The 16,760-nt window shown below is 40.7% G+C and overlaps 1 protein-coding gene across 4 annotated transcripts in view; it reads left to right on the forward strand.

Moving 5' to 3' along the window:
• The window catches only part of SRD5A2 (steroid 5 alpha-reductase 2), a 107,310-nt gene extending 92,161 nt beyond the window's left edge, over positions 1 to 15,149 (forward strand). For all 4 annotated transcript variants that reach the window (XM_077283242.1, XM_077283245.1, XM_077283246.1 and 1 more), the window contains 4 exons: positions 1,907 to 2,070; positions 5,305 to 5,406; positions 5,716 to 5,866; positions 12,662 to 15,149. In XM_077283242.1, coding sequence (XP_077139357.1) covers positions 1,907 to 2,070; positions 5,305 to 5,406; positions 5,716 to 5,866; positions 12,662 to 12,728 — 484 coding nt within the window. In that variant the 3' untranslated portion in view covers positions 12,729 to 15,149. The remainder of the gene's footprint in view (positions 1 to 1,906; positions 2,071 to 5,304; positions 5,407 to 5,715; positions 5,867 to 12,661) is intronic.
• The last annotated feature ends 1,611 nt before the right edge of the window (positions 15,150 to 16,760 follow it).

The following is a 16,760-nucleotide window of genomic DNA, read 5'->3' on the forward strand; positions in this document are numbered from 1 at the left end:
ACAGTAACACTCAAGAGTGAATAAGCCAAAAGACAAATGACAAAAACAGGTCAGGACACACGCCAAGTCAAACCGGGGAGTCTGCACACTAAAGGGGAACACTGAGTCAAGACGGGAACAGGGGAAAACAGAGATACGGGTTCAGACAGCAAACGCAGTAGGACAAAACGGAGCAATCAGAGTCAGCTTACAGCAGCACTAGGCAGAAACTATAACTGACATGATCTGCAAGACACAGCGGGGCTAAATAGCAAACCTGATACCAGACTGAGGCTGAGAAAAGTTAACCCCAGACATGATCAGACCAGGAAAAGGGAAGACAGGACTCAAAACCCGGTCCGGATCATGACAATCACAACTTGTCATGAATTAGGGGTGCGCCTTTTAAGGAATCAGTAGGGTGTGATTCCAACAACTATAGTCTCTGGTCAAATAGTGACCTGAATAAAGCAAAACACAACTAGAAGGGCGACTTTAACCCCTTCACCCCCGGAGCTTTTTCCGTTTTCGGTTTTTGCTCCCCTCCTTCCCAGAGCCATAACTTTTTTATTTTTCTGTCAATATGGCCATGTGAGGGCTTATTTTTTGCGGGACGAGATGTACTTTTGAACAATATCATTGGTTTTACCATGCCTTGTAACAGAAAACGGGAAAAAAATTCCAAGTGTGATGAAATTGCAAAAAAAGTGCAATCTCACACTTGTTTTTTGTTTGGCTCTTTTGCTAGGTTCACCAAATGCTAAAACTAACCTGCCATTATGATTCTACAGGTCATTATGAGTTCATAGACACCTAACATGTCTAGGTTATTTTTTATCTAAGTGGTGAAAAAAAATTCCAAAATTTGCTAAAAAAAAAAAAAAAATTGCTTGATTTTCTGATACCCGTAGAGTCTCAAATTTTCGTGATCTGGGGTCGGGTGAGGGCTTATTTTTTGTGTGCCAAGCTGGTGTTTTTATTGATACCATTTTGGTGCAGATACGTTTTTTTGATCGCCCGTTATTAAATTTTAATGCAATGTTGCGGCGACCAAAAAAACGTAATTTTGGCGTTTTGATTTTTTTTCTCGCTACACCATTTAGCAATCAGGTTAATCCTTTGTTTTTATTGATAGATCGGGCGATTCTGAACGCGGCAATACCAAATATGTGTAGGTTTCTTTTTTTTTATTATTGTTTTATTTTGATCGGGGCGAAAGGGGGGTGATTTGAACTTTTATATTTTTTTATTTTTTTTAGATTTTTAAACACTTTTTTTTTAATTTTGGCATGCTTCAATAGCCTCCATAAGAGGCTAGAAGCATGCACTACACGATCGCCTCTGCTACATAGAGGTGAAGTACAGATCACCTCTATGTAGCAAAAATGGTGGTGTACTTTGAACGCCGACCACAAGGTGGCGCTCAAAGCAATCGGCCATCAACAACCATAGAGGTCTCAAGGAGACCTCTGGTTGTTATGGCAATGCACCGCTGACCCCCAATCATGTGACGGGGGTCAGCGGTGCGAGCACCCCCGGCCGGGAGCGCTAGTTAAATGCCGCTGTCAGCGCTTGACGGCGGCATTTAACTAGTCATTGCGCGCACATGTCAGCTGTACAAAACAGCTGACATGTCGCGGCTTTGAGGTGGGTTCACCTCCGGGGCCCACCTCAAAGCGGGGGATCTGCCAGCTGATGTACTATTCCGTCAGCTGGCAGAAAGGGGTTAATATTAAAATAATACAGGTGCGGACATTCAAGAACTGTTGTCAAGGTAAACTACTCCCCCAAATATTTCCTACTAAGTGATTAGAAGTTTTCAGTAAAGATTCTTCCCATTACGCTAAATATTTCATTTTAATAGTTTATCAAATGGAATATTGATTCTTCTGTCAGCTCCTTACTTTATAACTTTCATGTTTTTCAGGTCATTTATCTTTTCGGCCCTTACAAGAGGACGCCATATACCATTATTTATAGTAGCTTTGGCATTTATATTTTGTTCTTACAATGGTTTCTTACAAAGTCACTGCATGATATATGTTGCTGCATACCCCAATGACTGGTACATGGATATTCGCTTTCAATTAGGTAAATGAATAAAGTCAATACTTTATAGCTATGCTTCTTTCTGTCTACAGTGGGGAAAATAAGTTTTTGAAACACTGCCACTTTTGCAAGTTTTCCCACCTACAAAGAATAGAGAGGTCTGCAATTTTTATTGTAGGTACACTTCAACTGTGAGAGACAGAATCTTAAAAAATCCCTAAGATCACATTATATGATCTCTAAATAATTAATTTACATTTTATTTCATTAAATAAGTATTTTCTCATCTACCAACCAGCAAGAATTCGGGCTCTCACAGACCTGTTAGTTTTTCTCAAGAAGCCCTCCTACACTGCACTCATTACCTGTATTAACTCCACCTGTTTGAACTCATTACCTGTACAAAAGACACCTGTCCACACAATCCCACTCCAACCTCTCCACCATGGCAAAGACCATAGAACTGTCTAAAGACACCAGAGACAAAATTGTAGACCTGCACAAGGCTGGGATGGGTTACAGGACAACAGGAAAGCAGTTTGGTGAGAAGGCAACAACTGTTTGCAGAATTAATAAAAATTTAAAAACCACAAGATGACTGTGGTTTACTCAGCCTGGAGCTCCATGCAAGATCTCACTTTGTGGGGTAGGGATGATTCTGAGAAAGGTCAGAAATCAGCACAGAACTACATTGGAGGACTTGGTCAATGACCTAAAAAAAATGGGACCAGTCTCAAACATTACCGTTACTACCAGACCAGACTGTCATGGATTAAAGTCTTGCAGGTCATGCAAGGCCCACCTGCTCAAGCCCATGTCCAGACCCGTTTGAAGTTCGCCAATGACCATCTGGATGATACAGAGGAGGCATGGGAAAAGGTTATGTGGTCAGATGAGACCAGAATAGAACTTTTGGCATCAACTCCACTCGCTGTGTTTGGAGGAAGAAGGATGAGTACAACCCCAAGAACACTGTCCCAACCGTGAAGCATGGTGGGGGAAACATACCTTGGTGATGCTTTCTGTAATGGAGACAGGACAACTATACCGTATTAAAGGGAGGATGGATAGGATCATGCATCATGAGATTTTGGCCAACAACCTTCCCTCACTAAGAGCACTGAAGATGGGTCTTCTAGCATGACAATGACCCAAAACACACAGCCAGGGCAATTAAAGAGTGGCTCCGTAAGAAGCATTTCAAGGTCCTGGAGTGGTAAGTCAGTCTCCATACCTGAACCCAATAGAAAATCTTTGGAGGAAGCGGTAACTCAATGTTGCCTAGCGACAGCCCCAGAACCTGAAAAATCTGAGGAAAATCTGTATGGAGGAATGAGCCTAAATCCCTGCTGCAGTGTGTGCAAACTTGGTCAAGAACTACAGGAAATGTCTGACCTCTGTAATTGCAAACAAAGGTTTCTGTATCAAATATTAAGTTCTGTTTTTGTTTTGTATCAAATACTTATTTCATGCACTAAAATGCAAATTAGTTATGTAGAAATCATAGAATGTGATGTTCTACATTTTTTTAAGATTCTGTTTCTAAGGGCTCATTTCCACATGCGAGGCACAAGTCCGTGTCTTGCATGTGGAAACCAAGCTCTGGCGCCGGCACTTTGGAGCGGAGCTGTGCAGCTCCATGTGTTCCAATGCGGCCGCACGCTCCGCTCTGGAGTGCTGGCTCCACAGCTTGGTTTCCACATGCGAGATACGGACGTGTGCCTCGCATGTGGAAATGAGCCCTCACAGTTGAAGTGTACCTTTGATAAAAATTGCAGACCTCTCCATTCTTTGTACGTGGGAAAAGTTGCAAAGTCGGTAGTGCATCAAATACTTATTTTCCTATCTATCTATCTATCTATCTATCTATCTATCTATCTATCTATCTATCTATCTATCTATCTATCTATCTATCATATCTCCTTATTGTATATTGCTAACCCCTTCATTACGGAGCCCTTTTTCATTTTTGCATTTCTGTTTTTTGCTCCCCCACTTCCTAGAGCCATAACTTCTTTATTTTTTGGTCAATATGGCCATGTGAGGGCTTTTCTTTGCAGGATAAGTTGTACTTTTGAACAACACCATTGCTTTTATCATATAGCGTACTCAAAAACAGGAAAAAAATTCCAAGTGCGGTGTGATTGCAAAAAAGTGCAATTCCACAACTGTTTTTTGGATTTTTTTACCATGTTCACCAAATGCTATAAATCACCTGGCATTATGATTCTGCAGATCATTACAAGTTCATAGACACTAAACATGTATAGATTCTTTTTTATCTAAGTGGTAAAAAAAAAATCCAAAGTTTGCTAAAGAAAAAAATTGCATCGTTTTCCTATACCTGTAGCGTCTTATTTTTCGTGATCTTGGATCAAGTGAGGGCTTGTTTTTTTGCGTGCCGAGCTGGTGTTTTTAATGATACTATTTTGGTGTGGATACGATCTTTTGATCGCCCGTTATTGCATTTTAATGCAATATTACGGCGACCTAAAAAACATAATTCTGGTGATTTTACTTTTTTTTTTTTGCTACGCCGTTTACCAATCGGATTAATTCTTTATATAACTTGATAGATTGGGCGATTCTGAACACGGTGATACCAAACATTTGCATGTTTGATTTGTTTATTGTTTTCTATTTTGAATGGGGGAAAGGGGGGTGATTTAAACTTTTATATTGTTTTATTTTTTAATATTTTTTAAAACTTTTTTTTTACTTTTTGCATGCTTTAATAGTCTCCATTAGAGACTAGATGCTGCCACACCCCAAACTGCTCTGCTACATACAGGCGATGATCAGATAGCCTGTATGAAGCAGAATTGCTCACTTGCTATGAGAGCCGATCACCGAGCAGCGCTCATAGCAATCTGACAGTGACAACCATAGAGTTCTGCTGGAGACCTCTGGTTGTCATACCAACCCATCGGTGACTCACGATCATGTGACGGGGTCTTCGATTGGAAGGATTTCCGTCACGCTTGCCGGAAGCACCCGTTAAATGCCGCTGTCAGAGATTGACAGCGGCATTTAACAGGTTAACAGTTGCGGGTGGATCGCGATTCTATTCACAGCTGTTAGAGGCACATGTCAGTTGTTTTGAAAGATGTGGGCTCAGCGCCAGAGCCCATATCAAAGGGGGAGACACAACATGTGCAGTACTAGTACCACATATGTCCTGAAGGGGTTTAAATGCTGTTAAAAAGTTTACAATGACAATAAAATGCATGAATCTACAGTATTACATATCTTATATTAACTTTATTCCAATTTCAGGGCTTGCCATATTCCTTTTTGGAATGGGTATTAATATACACAGTGACCATATTCTGCGCAAATTAAGAAAACCAAGTGAAGTTTCTTACAAGATTCCACAAGGTAACACGTCAGATTATTTAGATCCTATGTACATATTGGCAAATAATATTTACTAATCGTTTTGCCCCTTTGAAAGGTTATACCCAAAATAGCAAGTTATCCTCTATCCATATGACATGGGATATTGGATAACTGGCTGATTGCTGGGGACCACTGGGACTTTGAGCAACTTTCAGAGCTTTGCTAGGCCCTATCTTGAATAGAACAGAAGTCCGCATGTCTGCTCTTTTGGTGGTTTAACATAGTGCTTATCAAACATGATATACATGTGTTCAGATGAGGTTTGTTAATATAATTATTTTTTTGCAGGAGGAATGTTTAACTTTGTATCTGGAGCAAATTTCTTTGGTGAAATTGTGGAGTGGTATGGTTATGCTATAGCAACATGGTCTTTGCCAGCATTTGCCTTTGCAGTGTTTACCACAGTTAGCATTGGGCCAAGGGCTTATCATCATCACAAGTAAGACACAACTTTTTCTTTCTTTGTTAGAATTTATTTTACTTCATGTGAAAATAATAAAGCAAATACCGAGCTCCTAACAGAGCTGTATCTACATTTTACAATTTTAGAAAGCGAAAAAAAATAGTTGACCACATTTTTTTATTTAGCTGCTATGTACCTACCAATGAAGTTAATGTAATTAGGATTTTCTACAGGATAAGTACTAAACTCTGACCTTACTCAAAATTTGGGCAGATTCATCAGACTGCTTGGGCCCAATTTCTATTGCAAAATGATTTAAAAATTTGCAAAATTGTTGTGCAACCAAAGTAGAGCAAAACCTTTACAACGTTTGCCACTTTCACCCCAGTCCTGGCTACCTCTGCCAAAGTGGGTAGAACATGGGCGGGATTGGTGTGGAGGATCCTGGCCTCTCAATTCATTAAATGTTACTCCATTCCTTTTGCCAGAAGTCCCTGACTAAGAGTATGTGCCAAATTCATTAAGTAGCGTGCACCTCCTAATAAATTCTGCGTTTCCTACTCCAACACACAACTTAAAAAGACTGACATGTACATGTAGTCTCAATAAATCTGTCCCAATTTTTTCTTGCCTTGTTATACACTGACGTACAAACTTTGCTGTATACCAAATACTACTCTTCTCAATAACGATCCCATAAAATGGCCTCTTTCACACATTTTTCCTGATATATATTCCCTGTAGCTTCTCTCTCTTTAAGTTGAAATTCAAACCGCTACTACCAATCCCCTAGTTTCTGCTCCCGGCCCAACCCCTGTCATGTGGGGTCTCAACTTAATTTCTTCAGTCCCACCCCCCTTCTATAAAAGCAATTTATAACTATTTTCAGCATACTTAGCACTAAATGAACGCTATTCAGAGAATAGATGAACTAGCGATTTCCTTGCTTTCGTTCTCACATGATCGCTGGTGCCTATTTTTCCTTGTAACTGGGACTGTTATGAATTTATGTCTCCCAGACGTATGTAATGTATATTATGTAACAAATTTGTATCAAGCATTATCAAACATGAAATAAATGTTTCAAGTGTTAGAAAAATGCAATAAAAATTCCCTTCCCCAGCCTGCAATAAAATAATGGAAAATGCTATTAAAGGGGGTATTGTGGTGTGAGCAAATTATCACTTGCATGCTAGGTTCATTTTCTTCTAGAAGTAGTATTGTGCCTAGGAAAGAGGCGGGGGAGATACACAACAGTTTTAGTGATCAGTGTGTTTCCAGCAGATCTAAAATGATCTAACAGATACAGGGTCGGACTGGGGTGTCTGGGGACCACCAGGGGAATGGAGTCTATGGGCCCACCCTACAGCTATATGCAAATATCTATAAGTCTATTTAAAACTAAGATACCGCGCTAAAACACACTATGTGTATTACTCAAAACTAACAATATAAACCAATCAATTTAAAACACAAGGATCAATAATGATAAATATCAATAATGATAATCGCAAATAGTCGTAGTAGCAAGTAGTAGTAATAATAATAATAACCCAAATGAACTGCCGCCACTACAAATGCCAAAAACCAGAGCCAGTATAGGTGTTGAAATTAGAAGTAACCTCTGCTCCTTACCAGGGGTGGCTTGATAGAAGTACGGTTGGTATAGAGGTGCTGGTAGTAGGTGTCAGTAGTTCTAAATATTAGACACCCGGCGGCAGGAGTGGATATCAGGATGCCCGTATCAGGGAACGTGCAGAGCCAGCAGCGCTCCGGCCGGTAGCGATGCTGGATGCGCGTATGAAAAAATGGCCGCCGCTGCTAGGAAGCAGCGTGTGACGTCACAGATACTACGGCGTCTAGGACAGGGCAAAAAGCTAAACCAACGCGTTTCGAGGGACTGGTTTTTCCAGCAGGACAATGCGCCATGCCACACAACTAGGTCAATCAAGGTGTGGATGAAGGACCAACACATCAAATCCCTGTCATGGGCAGTCCAATCTCCAGACCTGAACCCCATTGAAAACCTCTGGAATGTAATCAAGAGGAAGATGGATAGTCACAAGCCATCCAACAAACAAGAACTGCTTACTTTTTGTACCAGGAGTGGCATAAGGTCACCCAAAAACAGTGTGAAAGACTGGAGGAAAGCATGCCAAGACGCATGAAAGCTGTGATTATAAATCATGGTTATTCCACAAAATATTGCTTTCCGAACTCTTCCTGAGTTAAAACATTAGTATTGTTGTTTCTAAATTATTCAAAACTTTTTTTTTTGCATTATTTGAGGTCTGCAAGCAATGCATTTTTTTGGTTATTTTGACCATTTCTCATTTTCAGAAAATAAATACAAAATATATTGCTTGGAACTTCGGAGACATGTTGTCAGTAGTTTATAGACTAAAAGAACAATTTACATCTTACTCAAAAATATACCTATAGAGAGAAAAATTAGATTAACTGAAAATTTTGCAGTGGTCTCCTAATTTTTCCCAGAGCTATATATAGCCATCCTGGCTGTTTCATATATATATATGTATATATACACTCACTGGCCACTTTATTAGGTACACCTGTCCAACTTCTTGTTAACACTTAATTTCTAATCAGCCAATCACATGGCGGCAACTCAGTGCATTTAGGCATGTAGACATGGTCAAGACAATCTCCTGCAGTTCAAACCGAGCATCAGTATGGGGAAGAAAGGTGATTTGAGTGCCTTTGAACGTGGCATGGTTGTTGGTGCCAGAAGGGCTGGTCTGAGTATTTCAGAAACTGCTGATCTACTGGGATTTTCACGCACAACCATCTCTAGGGTTTACAGAGAATGGTCCGAAAAAGAAAAAAAATCCAGTGAGCGGCAGTTCTGTGGGCGGAAATGCCTTGTTGATGCCAGAGGTCAGAGGAGAATGGGCAGACTGGTTCGAGCTGATAGAAAGGCAACAGTGACTCAAATCGCCACCCGTTACAACCAAGGTAGGCCTAAGAGCATCTCTGAACGCACAGTGCGTCGAACTTTGAGGCAGATGGGCTACAGCAGCAGAAGACCACACCGGGTACCACTCCTTTCAGCTAAGAACAGAAAACTGAGGCTACAATTTGTACTAGCTCATCGAAATTGGACAGTAGAAGATTGGAAAAACGTTGCTTGGTCTGATGAGTCTCGATTTCTGCTGCGACATTCGGATGGTAGGGTCAGAATTTGGCGTAAACAACATGAAAGCATGGATCCATCCTGCCTTGTATGGAGCATCTTTGGGATGTGCAGCCGACAAATCTGCGGCAACTGTGTGATGCCATCATGTCAATATGGACCAAAATCTCTGAGGAATGCTTCCAGCACCTTGTTGAATCTATGCCACGAAGAATTGAGGCAGTTCTGAAGGCAAAAGGGGGTCCAACCCGTTACTAGCATGGTGTACCTAATAAAGTGGCCGGTGAGTGTATATATATATGCATCCTGGCTCCCCCATATATATGTATATGCACCCCGACTCCCCCATATATATGCATCCTGGCCCCCCCATATACAGTATATCCATCCTGACTCCCCAATATATATCCATCCTGGCCCCCTATATATATCCATACTGGCTCCCCATATATATCTATCCTGGTCTCCCCATATATCCATACTGGATTCCCCATATATATGCATCCTGCCCCCCCCCCATATATATGCATCCTGGTCCCTTGTCCTGCCCCCCCCATAAATCCATCCTGCCTCCCATATATATGCATCTTGGCTCTACCATATATCCATCCTGGCTCCCCCATACTGTATATATATGCATCCTAGCCTCCCATATTTTGTCATCCTAGCTCCCCAATATATCCATCCTGGCTCCCCATATATATCCATTCTGGCCCCCCATATATGCATCGTGGACCCCCCATATATATGCATCCTTGCCCCCCATTTATATGCATCCTGGTCCATTGTCCTGTCCCCAACAAATCCATCCTGCCCCCCATATATATGCATCCTGGCTCCACACTATATATCCCTCCTGGCTCCCCCATATACATCCATCCTTGTCCTGCCCCCCATATATCCTCCTGGCCCCCCCATATATATACATCCTGTTATCTTGTCCTGCACCCCCCATAAATCCACCCCGGCCCCCCATATATCGATCCTGGCCCCCCATATATATGCATCTTGGCTCTACCATATATCCATCCTAGCTCCCCACATATATGCATACTGGCTCCCCCATATACACTGCTTAAAAAAATACAGGAAACACTTAAACAACAAAACATAACTCCAAGTAAATCAAACTTCTGTGAAATCAAATTGTCCTCTTAGGAAGCAACACTGTTTGACAATCAATTTCACATGCTGTTGTGCAAATGGAATAGACAACAGATGAAAATTATTGGCAATTATCAAGACACACTCAATAAAGGAGTTGTTCTGCAGGTGGGGACCACAGACCACATCTCAGTACCAATGCTTTCTGGCTGATGTTTTGGTCACTTTTGAATATTGGTTGTCCTTTCACACTCGTGGTAGCATGAGACGGACTCTACAACTCACACAAGTGGCTCATGTAGTGCAGCTCATCCAGGATGGCACATCAATGCGAGCTGTGGCAAGAAGGTTTGCTGTGTCTGTCAGCGTAGTATCCAGAGGCAGGAGGTGCTACCAGGAGACAGGCCAGTACACTAGGAGATGTGGAGGGGGCCATAGGAGGGCAACAAACCAGCAGCAGAATCGCTACCTCAGCCTTTATGCAAGGAGGAACAGAAGGAGCACTGCCAGAGCCCTGCAAAATGACCTCAGCAGGCCACAAATGTGCATGTGTCTACGCAAACGGTTAGAAACCGACTCCATGAGGATGGTCTGAGTGCAAGACATCCACTGAAGGTTGTTGTGCTCACAGTCGAACACCGTACAGGAAGCTTGGCATTTGCCACAGAACACCAGGATTGGCAAATTCGCCACTGGCGCCCTGTGCTCTTCACAGATGAAAGCAGGTTCACACTGAGCTCATGTGACAAACATGACAGAGTCTGGAGATGCCATGGAGAGCGATCTGCTGCCTGCAACATCCTTCAGCATGACCGGTTTGGCAGTGGGTCAGTAATGGTGTGAGGTGGCATTTCTTTGGAGGGCCCCACAGCCCTCCATGTGCTCGTGAGAGGTAGCCTGACTGCCATTAGGTACCGAGATGAGATCCTCAGACCCCTTGTGAGACCATATGCTGGTGCGGTTGGCCCTGGGTTCCTCCTAATGCAGGACAATGCCAGACCTCATGTGGCTGGAGTGTGTCAGCAGTTCCTGCAAGATGAAGGCATTGAAGATATGGACTGGCCTGCCCATTCCCCAGACCTGATTCCAATTGAACACATCTGGGACATCATGTCTCGGACCATCCACCAATGTCACATTGCACCACAGACTGTCCAGGAGTTGGCAGATGCTTTAGTCCAGGTCTGAGAGGAGATCCCTGAGGAGACCATCCGCCACCTCATCAGGAGCTTTTTTCCTGCTCCGCATATATGCATTCTGCCGCCCCCTTATATCCATCCTGGTCCTTTTTTCCTGCCCCCATATATCCATCCTGCTGCCCCCCTTATATCAATCCTGGTCCTTTTTTCCTGCCCCTCATATATCCATCCCAGGGCCGGACTGGCCATCTGGCAATTCTGGCAAATGCCAGAAGGGCCTGTCTGGCCATGGGATGCCTTGTCTGCTAAGTTGTTAACAGAATTGGTGTTCTCAAGATACTCATACTGTTAAGAGTTTCGACAAAGCACAAAGTCACTATCACTTATCCCAGCAGGTCAGGGGAATCATTAGAAATATTGGTCTTGTAGTAAATCTTCCTTTCCTCCATCCAGGGTAATATTAGTAATATTTTCCATCTGGTGCTTGGAGACGGGGACAACATGGGCCTGTGTGATTTCAAATGCCAGTACTGAATTTCTGCCCCAGTTCGTACCTGATCCATCCTTCCGCCCCCCTTATATCCATCCTGGTCCTTTTTTTCTGCCCCCCATATATCCATTCTGCCACCCCCATATATCCATCCTGGCCCCTTATCCTGGCTTCATGGGGAGAGAGAGACAGAGAGAGACAGAGACATATAGAGAGAGACAGAGACAGACAGAGAGAGACAGAGACAGACAGAGAGAGGCAGAGACAGACAGAGACAGACAGAGAGAGACAGAGAGAAAAAAAGGTTCATCTTGCCTTCCTGCACTCCCAGCACCGAGCGGTGTCCCCCTTCTCTGCAGGTTTGGTGCGCACATAGTAAGATGGTTGCCAACCTAGCAGAGGCCGGCAGCTGATGTGCGCCCGTCACATGCGGCTCATGACACTGACATCATACGCTGGTGATATCCAGCTGGCGCACATTTGACATATACGATCGGGACGTGTGCCACAGCGGTTCAGGTAATGAACACTGCGTGCACGCGCCCCTGCACATTCTCTGTGTGATTTTAAAGGACCCGTGCCCCTAAAAACTGCAGACTTTTTTTTGCTTCTTCTCCTTTTCTCCTTCCCACAGCCAAGGGCCCAATGGGGTTTTCTCCAATACCTCGCCAGGCCAGTCCGACCCTGAACAGATATCATCCACCTAGTGGAGAGGAACATTTCCCTAGACCTGAATGCTTCTTTAAAATATATTTTCTTTCATATTGATTACAGCAAAAACAAATACTATACTTTTTAGGTTTACTGTAATAACTTGAAAAATTAATTCAACTAATTAGTGTGAAACGTTTATTATTAGTAGTAGTAGTAGTAGTAGTAGTAGTAGTAGTAGTAGTAGTAGTAGTAGCAGTACTTTGCTAATATTATTATTACTTGTTTTTCAGGTTTTACCTGCAAAAGTTTAAAGACTATCCCAAAAATAGGAAAGCTGTGATTCCTTTCATTTTTTAAGCATGATTTTTTAACTCCATTATATGCAAGGCCATGGACCGACTGTTTTGCAGTTATACAATATATGAATTAAAACAAAGTCTTCCAAAATGTATGTGATTAATTTACAGCTAGTATGATCATATTAATTATTTCATGCTGATTTGTAACAATTAGTTTATGGTATTGCCCTTATTCACTGTTCCAAAATATTCTCTTTTGTGTTTTTTGTACAAAAATAAGAGAAAACAAAGAAAATGGAGAATAGAACATTATTTTTCTGAATTCATTGTAGATGATCTGCAAAGATCTGGAAGTTAGAAGAATATCAAACAACTTTTTTTTAATGTCAAGATAAACCTAATATTTGCCTTTTGTACCATGCTGATAAGATTTGCAAAGACACAAAATATAATATCACATCATTTAAGAAAATTGTGGAATTTATAAATGTTCTTTACTTAATGCACATAGGTCACACAGAGAGTACAAACAAGCTGCACATGATCATGTTCTCTATCCAATCTATATGCTTTAAAAAAGAATTCTATTTTTCTACATGGTGAGGGCCACAAATGCGCACTTCTGAAGTTGCCTATATATTGCTGAATACCATCAAAGATATTTATGTGATCATCTGTTGTGAATTATTGCTGCAATATGAGTATGGTAGAAATCTCCACTTTGTTCTAGGATTAACAAAGTACAATAGGTCAAAACAAATTCATAAAACAATCCCATGTGCCTGATGAAGAGGCCTGAGTAGTCTCCAAAGCTTGCAATTTGTTACCATCTTTTCAGATAGCCATTAAAAGGAATCAACCACTGAGGACTCTCAATTCATAATTATTTTTTTAAAACAATCCCAGACATCAGGACCAGCAGCGGACATATCATTTTTGCAAAGGGACCCAAGAGGTAAGGGGGCCACATCCGCCTATAAAGCAGGTAGAATTGTGCATTATGATGAGTTATTGGACTGCAAAGGGCCTGTATTTAGTTCTTGCACAGGGATCCTCTTCTGTCTGTACCCACCAGTGATCCTGACACATTCATTACCACTAATTTTGTAATGTGTGAGTTCTCTTTTTTACATGTATGTCTTTTACCTCACTGAAACCAATAAGAAGTTTATTCTAATGTTTTCTTTTAAGTTTACAGCTGAATCTTTAGGTTACATAGCAATTAGTTTGAGCATTTTTTGCTTTGTTTTCTATTTCTTTTAGTGGACAGACTTTGCTTTATTATTGAGACCAAAACAGTACCAAAATTAGAAAAAAACACATCAGGACAGATCCAATGTCCCAGTATACAAACAATATACAATATAGTTCACAAAAATTGTGGGTCCCTATATAAAGCTCATCGTCATATTTTGCACCTCGTATTACCATCAGTAAAATTTTAAGCCATCACACAATAATATGAAATACATAGTCTCTCCTCAAGTATTGATAATGGGATCTTTCTTGGTTACTGCTTTTCAGCCCCTATTGAAGTGAATGGAAGCTAAACTGCAAAACCCAAAAATGGCATACAGAGCTTTGGTGTTCTGGTTTTGTGCACAGGGTAGTTTCAGAGTGGAGGCTGCAGGCCATGATAACAGATGACTGGAGATGCTAAGTGTCGGGGTGCCAACCAATCTGATATTAATAGGTTGATATGTAAACTTAATTACAATCCTTAAGGGGAACCTGTCATATTGAATATGATTTGTAATCTGTGGATATCATGTTATAGAGCTGGAGTTGCTGAGAAGATTAATATACAGTTTTATGGAAAAAGATTGACTTTAATTTGTCATTTATTCATTAAAATTATACTGTATCTGGGCTTATACACTCACTCTTTCATTGAAAACTATCAATTATTGACTGAGACTGCCCACTGGACTCGCAAGTGTAGAATAAGCAGAGATTTAATTTGCAGAAGTTAAAAAAAGAAAAGAAAAGATCAATGGGGGGGATGTAACAATAACTAAAGAACCTTTGCTTTGACGCTGTACTGATGGGACAAAGTCACATGTTTAAACAGAAGGTGATTGCTTCAGCCAAGTACATAAAAAGGTTAGTTTAATATTTTATAACATTTCTTCCTTTGACTAATTTTTTGCAAATGTTTTTTGCCGATAAAATAATGTAAGTTGCAAATAATCATTTACTGCAAAAATATAAATCAGGATCTCCTGCACTGTAACATGAGCAAAAAGTTAAAAAAAAAAACAAAAAAAAAAAGCAAAAGGTAAAGGTTTACATTTAAAAACATCAGCACTGAAAATAAAACCTCACTAACAACAATTAAGAAAAAGAGAGAATAGAAGAAGAGTTGTCCCACTAATATCCTAACCTGGAACAAATGGGAAATTGGAAAAATTCATCATGTCATTTCTGTTTTGTTGACAATTGTATTTACATAATAAAAGCAACCCCAATGTAAACAGCATTTGTCTATGTGATTTTGTTTAATTTGCATGGAAAAATTCCATTCCAAAAATGTAATATTCCCAAAAGTACTGGTAGTTTATCTATGGTGCTCTACATTAGATCTGTATGTAATAATGTAAGAGGGTAGTGACTGAGTATCTGTCAGTGTAAGGGAAGGTGCAGATGACCCTATTTTCGGTCTCAGGGCAATCCGTCAAAAAATCATATCGCACTAAGACCAATGTTATTCTACGGTGCCGGGCACATCAAATTTTTTTTCTCGGACAAAATCTGTCCAAGGAAAAAAAATTGCAGCATGCCCAATTTGCATCTGATACTGGGATCACACTCGGCTATGCAAATCAATAAGTTAATGGAAACATTGGAACACATCCGCGTGTGATGCCTTTTTCACGAACTGACAGAATGGAGAAGATTGAGAAATTTTTTTCCACATCCAAGAAAATCAGATTCCACTCTGATCACACTCTGATCAAAGTGTGATTAGCATAATAGACCCAATTTTCTGGGATGTGGGAAAATACAGTGGTGTTAACCTGGGCCTAAGAGTGCCAAAGAACTGCCAATCACATGTCAGCTGAGACCTAAAAGACACTTCCTGCAAGTTTTTTTCATTTCTGAAACACATGAGAAGGCCATATAATTACGGTACATTTATTTTTGTTTTTAATTCGTGGGCAGTACAATTATTTTATATCATTTTTAAATTGCCGTACTCCATGTAGACTTGCTCCAGGCCCTTTAACAACTTCTCTGTGTGCACTAACACGACTTAGGCCACATTCGCATGTTCAGTTTTTGATCAGTATTTTACATCGTTATTTGTAAACCAAAATCAGGATTGAGTAAAAAATGCAGAAGTGGTGACATGTTTCTATTATACTTTTCCTCTGATTGTTCCACTCCTGGATTTCGTTTACAAATACTGATGTAAAATACTGACTAAATTCTGAACATGTGAACATGGCTTTAGAAGCTTACTCAAGTTTTTCTGGCGGCTTTGCACATTCTGACTATAGTGCACAATTTTCCACTACTTTACAAAAACTCTGCAAATTGCAGCAATGAATGACCGATGGGTTTTAAGTATGATTGTAGCCTGAGACTGTACACAGTGCCTTGGGGAGATTAGGAATAGGGTCACTCGTAAACGTTATATTGCTGGACAAAAATGAACATAACAAAGCGTTATCATTAAGTGTGGTAGGGTAGGATTTTGGGGTTGTCTTCAGTTGTGACTAGTAGTTTCACAGTATCAGTAGATTATTTTAGGCCTCATTCAGGCATCAGTGAATGTTGTCTTATGCAAAAAAAATGACCTGAGTGTCATCAGTATTTTGGATCTGAGGTACATCAGTGTTTGGTCAGCTGTCAATTTTTACAATCAGTGCTTCATCAATGATTTTCACCGATAAAATAACCTATAAAATAATAAATAATTAGATTCAAAGCTTCTCCTGTCCATTTCAATATTAATTATGGACAGCACATGGAATGCACACTGATGCTATTTGTTTGCAGTCTGTGCTCTTTATGCTCAAAAGGACTTGTATGGGTAATTTGCATCTATGATTCTGGTAAAAGATGAGTATGTGAGAAGTCCCATAGA

The sequence above is a fragment of the Ranitomeya variabilis genome, chromosome 2 (assembly GCF_051348905.1).
Source record: "Ranitomeya variabilis isolate aRanVar5 chromosome 2, aRanVar5.hap1, whole genome shotgun sequence".
NCBI classification, from domain to species: Eukaryota; Metazoa; Chordata; class Amphibia; order Anura; family Dendrobatidae; genus Ranitomeya; species Ranitomeya variabilis.